Consider the following 9,295-nt stretch of genomic DNA (forward strand, 5'->3'; position numbering starts at 1 on the left):
AATCATAAACATTAAACTTTATTTGTATAAATGTTGAAAGTTTGAGAGTGTGTTATAACTAACATATGTTCTGATGATCGTTTTTATAATTTGTCCTCATATCAATATGCACATAACACAAGTGTGATCGATAGATGAATTTTTTGATGATGCCACCATATTAAGTAACCATTTCGATGCAGTTGGAGAATATTAATGCACTAAACTTATTACTAAATTTTTTTAAAAGAAAATTTCATATGATATAATTATAAAACTATATTCAAATAAAGAAATTTTCAAAAATAGAATAGAAAAAGAAAAAAAAAGCATTGAAATACATCACATAGTAGATGGTAGATATGTATTACGTTTGATCAATGATGGTATCAATTATAGATATTTATCAGTTTTCGTTATAGAAATTTATCAGCTTCCATCATTGATAAACTTTTATCAATTTCCATCACACTATCAACAATCTCAATCGACATGTATTAATTTTAGTGATAGAAAATGTTGACCCGCTTTTCTATATTTTTTAAAAACTCTATTTTAGTTGTAATTATTTAAGTTCAAATTCATTTTTCAATAACTTATGTTATCCTCCAACAACTCTTGAAACATAAAATTTTAAGACATTGAGATGTAATTTTTCAAAGAAACCCACACATTCTAGCCTAAATATTTCATAGTTAGGTTGGATTGAGTTTATTGTTTGATATAAATTATTTGGATTGAAAAGGTTGGACATAGATTAAGTTCTAAATCTATCTCAATCCAACCTAACAAAACCCATAGACACTCCTAACTGATATCATGCAAGTCTTAATTTTAATCCAACAGTCTAATAAATTTCTAATCCAATTGTAATTTTCAAAGGCCAATAATAACATCACCACTTACCAAAGAAAAGAAAAAAAAAAGAGAGAATTGAAACCACCGTACCATACCACACATGAAATCCATTGATATTCTCTTGGTTCATATATTTGACCATTCTCATATATACACAAAAAATTCATGCATCCTTTATTGTATAGCTGATAAATGTGAACTATGGAGTATGGATTCATAGAAGATACTTTCTCTTAACCACCAAAATATACATCAAAACTGAGGCATCCTTCATCACTTGATAATATGAAAAGGGATCTATAATATCAAACTTTCCAGTTTCCAATAAAGCTGCTTGGCTATTAATTGTGTAGGTTGTAGATGGTCTGCCCTACTTTTAGTTCTACATTGTCCAAAAAGTGACTAACTTTTTTCCTCTTTTAGTATTGTAGACTCAAATTCAATACCTTGGGCTGAGTAATTCAACAAGTGACTTTAATTTATTCACTGGCCAATACATACATACAACAAAACCATTAGCTCTTTTTTCTACCTTGAAGGACAGAGAAGAGAAAAAAAGATGGAGTAGACTGGAAGAAGGAATTTACTCTGTGTCAGTTTTCACGTGGCAAGGAAGACAGGCTCTGGCATTATCATTATAATGGAAAAAGACCTTTGTGAAAGCATGCATGTATGACACAAATAACCCCAAAACTGACCTTACTTCAATCTTGAGGTTAAATGCCAAGTCTGAGAAGTCATATTTCCCAATATCCGTCCATAATAACTTGGTCATTCATCGCTTTCGCCATTTTCAGGACCACCATGCTCGCCCGCTCGCTCTCAGCCTTCAAAAACGGGTAATTCTGTTTAGACTTTGCAGTGAAGATCACAAATGAATGGCTATTAATCAAAATAACATAAGAAATTCGAGTTGACTTGAGGTGCTTCAGTTAGAAATGATAAAGATGGGTTTAAATAAACACCATTCGAAGTGCATTAGCTTCTGTAGACAATGGCGTTATGCATAGCAAATGGGCACAAAACAGATTATATATGGATATCAAGAATTGAAGATTAAGCAATCGCAAAGAATCTTCTAGATATTCAATTACCTGTGGTTTATGGCTATTTCTGAAGGAATTCAGAGAATTTAATCAGTACCACTTGCATTGTAAATATGCACATTGTCATTTTCTTGGATCATAGTCTTGAGTAATCTTTTTGGATACAGCCCCAAGTTTTCTCTAAATTCGCCATCAATATCGGCCAACGGATTCATTACTAATCCTCCCCTTCTCTCTGTTCGGAATATTTGGTTGTTCTGCTTCAATGGTTCTGTAACGGAATCTCTATCGAGCGTGTGATGCGGATCATTAGGTGATGAGACTTGTGTTGTAGAACAGAATTTTGAACTAGAATAACGCCCTTCTGCTCTCCTCCAGAACTTGGAACTTAAAAACTCTGCTCCTGGCAGCTTGCAACATGAGTTTTCAGCAAAACTGCTATTTGGTACCCTTCCACTTGACAATCCTAAGTCGTAAGATATTTCATCTAATGCCATCTCTAATCCATGTACTCGTTTCTCCAATGAATTCATCCCACTCTGAGAACTCCCAATAAAGTTCTAGATTCATTTGAAAGAAGGAAATTTCAATCAGAATATTTGTTTATGATAACTTCCAGTAGGTAAAAACTACAGTTCTAATCAATCAAAGAGGTAGAAATTACAAATGGATGTACGATTTCTGAAATACGTGGAAATGGTTGGAATGCATTATTTTCCTTGCAAATGGAGTCACTTCTCTAAAGACCAAAATACAATTGACACAATTCCCGATATTGTTGTGTGAAACGACCATTGATGCATCTTTACATTTAGGGAAATTCAAAGTCAAAGTATTTTCATAAAAGTTAAATCCAGACAATAAACAAAATAATTTCCCCCAACCACCACCAGCACCGCCAAACATGACCTGGACTCGCCAAATGTGACCGACACTCAATTTAGACGAAGACAATTAGTTGAGAACTCCAAGACCAACTTACAATGATTAAATGCCAGGCTCTCAGTCTTATTTGGGAGAATAAGTTTTATAATTCACAATAATTCGATAGAACTAGAAGTTTTTTAAAAAAGAGAAGTGTCTAGTTAGGCATTTGTGGCCACGAAAATGATAATTATGTTTAACTCTTATATGGAAAAGTCCGTTACGCCATTGTGCATGTGGGAACTTCATAGATAAAAGGTTAAGCAACGGGGGCCAAAAAGGGAATTACGTGCAACAGAATATATGGTATGTATTACATAGTCAGAAAAGACATGCATACCTGTAGAAGGTTTAGGAGGCTAGATTGTTGGTTCTCAATCTGACGAAGTTGGTCACGAATCAGAGAGATATCTTCAAATTCCTTGTGGCTCCCAAAAGTTTCTTCACTTGAGCTGCCAACAGTAACATCCGAGTCTCTACTCTCATCCTCCTGAATGTTATCATGCTCCTCAAATGGAACTACGCGAGACCCAGATCTCAAATTGCTGGACTTGTTAACTTTCTCTTCACGCACATTATTATAAAGAACTCTTTTTGCATTGAGACGAGAATTTTCATTCTCTTGGAAATCTATGTTTTCGGAACCACCTCCAGGAGCATTGTTCTCGGAAGCAAATTTTGAAGATGGAGAATTTGATACTGCTATTTCAACTCTCCAATTGGAAGATTTCTGGCGTTCTAGCTTAGAAATGGGTGTGCTTGAATTCTTACCTGTGTTCTTCGGACTGATCTTTCTACTATTAGTCACACGTGATACATCCAAAGGAGAGGACCTGCTGGTAGGGACTGTTTTCTTCAACGGCGTTCTTAAATTTTGTTCAGGTGAGCATGTGGAAGGGGGAGGAAAGCATCCACCATTGCCATTATCTGACCCATGGAGAACCGAAAAAACATTAATGAAAGACGAATTGGGACCATTAACCATTGAATTGGACAGCCACCATATTGACAACTAATTCACTTTTAAGCTTACAAAACTGAATCCAATGATTTTTTTAACCAGAGGGGCTAGTTCTTCCTTTCACGTCATAATTAAAGATCTAAAGTATCCAATAATTCTCAACTTTCTTAAAAAGATGAAAAAGTATGAACAATGACCAATTCAAAATTGAGGTTCAATCGCCATTAATCAGATTCATAATCAAAAGAAAAGCAATGGTAGAAGAAATTACCAGTTGAGATGTCTCCGGAAGCCTCAGGAATCTCTTTCCACAACTCCAAAGTTTGGTTCATTGTCTCCCGAACGACCTTGATCTGTAATATTTTACCCAGTCAACTCAAAATTGTTCAAGCAGCAAAAGTTATAGACAAAATTTAAGCATAACGGACCAATTGATTTTCAATTATAACATTTAAATCTGCGGCCCCAAGTTTTACGTTTCCGTTTGGGTCTCCCATTCTCATCCGTCTAAAAAGAAATGGCATATTACCTTATCAAATCTCCGACTATCCAAAGAAATGATACAGGATGCTTTATAGTCGGCCGCCAAATCCCTTTCAGCGACGGCCACTCTCCCGAGAGTTTCTGCTGCCGCCTTCCTCACTGCCCAATCGTCATTGCTCAAGAATTCAACAATGCACGGCACCAGCCAGTCCATTACGCTTCGACTCGTCGCACCACCAACAGCAATGATACTCCCAATCAGCACAAGCAACGCAGCCTTCGCCTTGAATCCCTCGTTCTTTGCCAATTTCCCCAACTTAGTCAAATTCTTCCGCAGCTGCGACACATCCGGGTCAGGAGCAGCCTCAACCGCAGCTGCAAGACACAGAGCTGAACCAATCTGCGAATTGAGATCCTGCTCAAGTGTAAGTGTCTCAATCAACGGCTTCAAAAAAACCGAGAATGGCGGCTTAGTAATTTGCGACGACATTAAAGCCGTAGCGTCAACGCAAGCAGATCGGATTGTAGAGTCGGAATCACGGAGGCGACGAACAACAGTGGAAATCATCTTCGACACAAAAGGAGACAAAGCATCTCCATGAGACTGAGAAAGAAGACCAATAAGATACACACACTGCTTCCTCACCGGCGACTTCGCCGATGCATCAGTATTATGAATGCAAGAGAGAAACGACGAGAACGATTCATAAGTAAGAGCCTTAGCAATGGATTCCAACTCATTCGCAGCCATAGCAAGAGTATCACGGTCTTCAAGCTTGTTGAGACAGGCAATAACTCGTTGCTTGAGATCGTGATTCGCCGCCACGGCCGGCTGAGGCGGACTGAGAGACGAACGCTTAGACAAAGACGACATTGCCATTAACAGCAAAAATAAGAAGAAGGAGAAGAAGAAGTAAGCCAACTCAGAATCATAAGCAACGGCAGCCGGAAAGCTTAAAGTTCCGGCGAGAGGGAAAATTTAGCGGCAGAAGAAGGGCGGCGTGTGTCGGCAAAGAAGGCGAGCTGTAAGGCTTTTAAATGTTTAGAAGGTAGGGGCAAAAAGGTAAATTTAGTTTAATGATGGTCAAGAAATTTAATTAAATTTTAATTATATAATAATAATAATAATATTGGGATATTATATTATTAATTGAAGTGAAGAAAAGACAAAAGGATTGGGAATTTTTATTCGTACATTTCACTGCTGAGAAAAGAATTTTGTTATTAACCAAACGATACACATTTTTCTTTTACTCACTTTTCTCATCCAGGTCTTATGTATATTAATATCATCTTTTCCAACAATACTTTCTTTGGTATTCATGAAAATGTGGATATCTTATAAGCTGCATTCTTAATCATTTACTTTCTAAAAATTATGATTCTTTCCTTTCAACTCTTTTCTAATTAATGCTTAAAATTTTAGCTATTTCTAAAAACAAAATTTTACTTTTGATATTGCATCCCCTCGTTTTATAAATTTTTTTATCTTTTGGTTTTTTATTTTTTAAAGTTAAAATCATAAACACCACACCTACTTATTTCTTGAATTTCTTTGTTTTGTTATCTAATTTTAATAGTGTTTAAAAGAAACAAATCGAAATTGAGAATTAAAATAGTTTCTTGTTTTCCAAATTTAGTTAAAAATTCAAATGTTTAAATTTTTTTTTATAACTATTTGGTTTTTTGTTTTGTGTTTTTTTGAAATTTGATCCTATAGATACCACTTATATGATATTGGTTTCTCTATGTTTTATTGTTTATATTTATAAGTATTTTAAAAAGCAAAAGAAATTGTAGAAAACTACAAAAAAAAAAAATGAAAATAGCTTTTAGAAAATTCAAATAATGTAAATATGAAAAATATGGGTAAAGTTGAAACGGTGAAAAAAAAAAAATATAGTTTTCAAAAATTACTTTTGAGGATTATTTTTTATCATATTCGAACAACCCACTCTCCATGTTCTTTATCATATTTAATCGAAATTCGAGATGACCTAAATTTAGTTTAGATTGTGTACCCAAGCTTTCGATTTTAGATATTATGATGGAAAAAGGTGCACAGAGAAAAAAGTATTTTTTAATAGAGAATAAGAGATCTAATCTCCTGTTGAGATTAATGGTACAAGTTTTGTCAATTAAATTATATTCGTATTAAGAAAATAATATTATTAATTATAATAGTAGAATAATCTATATACAAATAATGAAGATTAAAAAATCCAACCTAAAACTTGTTTAAGTCAAAGGTCACATGTATTTAAAATTAATGTTAAGTGAAACTATTGAATAATGCTGTCAAAGGCAGGTGTATAGTGATGAAGTGTTATCAAAAAAATCTTCCTTTTTTTTTTTTAATTTCAAAAATCATTTTAAGAGTGCAGTTTGAAAGTGATTATCGAGAAAAAGAATTTAGATATGATTGATTTTGTAAAACTAATTTTTAAACCATCAAATTTATGTTTGGTATACCAAAAAAGTGATTTTTATATAATGTTTGGCTTTGAGAGTTATAAATTATTCAAATTTGTAAATTTTATTTAAGAAATAATTGTGGTAAATGTCTATTTTTATTTATTTTATCATTAAATTCTTATATGCATAGGGTCGTTGATATCTTGAGTCCTTAAAATAGATATGGAAAGAAAATTCAAGACATATATAATTGTTTGTTTTATTGATAATCCAACGAAAAACAATATCAAATATCAATATCTTTTGTTCTAATATTTAGAATTAAAAAAATAAATTTACAAATATTTAATATAACAACCGAGTTAGGTAATAATTTTGAGATTAACTCTCGATCAATCACTCACTCAACAGAAGTCATCAATTAACTAATCCTTCCAAAATCAATTTGAAATTATTGTAAAATTTTCTAAAATCCAATTTTAGTACATGTCAAACAACATCATTTCGAAAAAAAATTGACAAGAGAAAAAAAAAATCACTCTCAAACACCCTAAAACATATTTTATAAAAATTGTATTGAATGAGAATCACACCCCTATACTATAAAACATAAAATATTGAGAAAGTATTTTTAAAAGATAAAAAAAATGGGTGAAAATTTTATAAATATAACAAAATATATGGATCTATCTACGGTTGACAATGATAAACTACTACTTGTATGTATGAGTATTGTGATAGAAATAGATAATAGTTTAGTTGGATTGAAATGTGTAGGAATACAATATAGTTTTATTTGATTTACTATTGAATATGGTATGCATATTTTTGAGATTTTAATTAAATATATTAGAGATGAAGTTTGATAAAGTGGGGGGAATAATAATAATATGTATTTAAAAGAGAGGGAAATTTAAGGAAATGAGTTTTGGGGAAATGTATTAGATTTGGGTGCTTCGTGTTAATCATATATATATATATATCGGTTGTTGCATGTGCATGTGAAGAAAGGATGATAAAACTTAACCAAACATTGTTTACACTTAAAACCCTGCCACTCACGCGACCACTCATTTCTTACACATTTATATATATTATTATATTATTCAATCAACTTTACCCTCCCAACTCCCCACTCCCCACTCCCCACTCCCCCGGCCTCTACATTCTTATTTCTTTTTTATTTTCCATAACTATTCAATTATTTAATTAATTAATTAATTATTAGCCATGTTACCTTCTATTGACATATATTTTCAAACTGTTTTATTTAATAAATAATTAAATAAATAAATATGTGTTTGAAATACATATTCAATTATTTAATTAATTAAAAGAATTAAAGTGTATAACAATCCTTCAAAATCATATTATAAACAAGAGTTTAAATAACAATGAGTTATTTTTTAAAAAAAAAAAAACCTTAAAAATCCATCCAAATAGACTACAAATCATTTTGTAAAAATTGAGAGTATTTGAAAACTACTTGAAATAATTTTGTAATGTGCTTTAAAAAATTATATAAGAAAGAGATCTTTTGGAAAACAATTTTTTTAAGTCAAACCAAAGAGCTATTAAACTTTTGGGATAGTTGCAAATATAGCAATTATATTCAAAATAATTAAGTATATAACAACATTTTAAAAAAATTGCAAATATAGCAAAATATGTGCAAATCTATTAACGATAGGAGTGTATCACTGACAGACCATATAGCAAATATTGGTCTATTATTGATAAACCATAAGAGTCTATCAACGATAGAGATCTAAATCTATCATGGATAGACTTTGCTATATTAGCAATTTTTTAAAAATATTGTTACATACTTGATAATTATTTTAAAAATTGTTATCCATTATAATTACCCTAAACCTCATAGAATAATTAACTGTTTACAATCTTTAATATCCTTTTTTTATTCCAATTTGATCATCAATATTGATATGACAGAACTCATCAATTTATAACAGAGGTTGTCAAATATAGTAAAAAACATAGAATGCATTCCAAACACTCTTTTACACCGGCAAATATATATATATATATATATATATATATATATATATATATATATATATATATTTGTTGGGTATATGGAAACTATTGTAATCACATGAAGAATAATTCTCTCTCAATTTTGTTTAGAAAAGAACGATTTCTCGAAGCCTTTGTGCTAAATTTACACCCTTTAATTCCATTATCAAACTAGAAATACAAAATGGGAATTTAAAATATTTTGAACTCAAACAATTTGAAACCAAAGGTATATAGTTTCTTATCATATATAGTATTTGGAGTCGATGACTTTTTTGAAATTGTTTAATATAAAACAACTGCACACATAACATTTTATCAAAACTCAACATTCATCTATCATCAAGTATGCATAATCCGCTTCTTTCAACCCATTGGTTTACAACATGTTTTCCTTTCTTTGTCTCTAATCACTCTATTGAGTAAGTTTTTAGAATGTGATTTTTTTTTTTCATGGTATCGGGTTTAGCTGGTAATCTAATGTAATATATTATAAACATTATAATTGGACTACAATAGCATGATGAAGTGGCAAATAATAATGAAAAGATAGAAAGATACCTAAATTTAATTTTATTTTCCATGCTCATCC

At 31.5% G+C, this 9,295-nt stretch overlaps 1 protein-coding gene across 1 annotated transcript; it reads right to left on the reverse strand.

The window, feature by feature from the left end:
- Window positions 1–909: 909 nt before the first annotated feature.
- Window positions 910–5,249, reverse strand: LOC103502599 (TORTIFOLIA1-like protein 4). The gene is made up of 5 exons (XM_008466575.3): window positions 4,298–5,249; window positions 4,040–4,121; window positions 3,148–3,734; window positions 1,932–2,443; window positions 910–1,664 (listed from the first exon to the last, which is right to left on the reverse strand). Exons 1-4 carry the CDS (start codon window positions 5,129–5,131, stop codon window positions 1,970–1,972), a joined length of 1,977 nt encoding a protein of 658 aa, XP_008464797.1. The 5' UTR covers window positions 5,132–5,249; the 3' UTR covers window positions 910–1,664; window positions 1,932–1,969.
- Between the last annotated feature and the right edge of the window lie 4,046 nt (window positions 5,250–9,295).

The sequence above is a fragment of the Cucumis melo genome, chromosome 3 (assembly GCF_025177605.1).
Source record: "Cucumis melo cultivar AY chromosome 3, USDA_Cmelo_AY_1.0, whole genome shotgun sequence".
Lineage (NCBI taxonomy): Eukaryota > Viridiplantae > Streptophyta > Magnoliopsida > Cucurbitales > Cucurbitaceae > Cucumis > Cucumis melo.

What these genes read in the sequence shown, in the direction of transcription:
- LOC103502599 (XM_008466575.3), bottom strand. Translation starts at nt 5,131, where the DNA reads ATGGCAATGTCGTCTTTGTCTAAGCGTTCGTCTCTCAGTCCGCCTCAG. An exon ending in ATAGTCGGAGATTTGATAAG is followed by an intron (nt 4,122 to 4,297) that starts GTAATATGCCAT and finishes AAAATATTACAG; the next exon opens with ATCAAGGTCGTTCGGGAGAC. An exon ending in TTCCGGAGACATCTCAACTG is followed by an intron (nt 3,735 to 4,039) that starts GTAATTTCTTCT and finishes TCCATGGGTCAG; the next exon opens with ATAATGGCAATGGTGGATGC.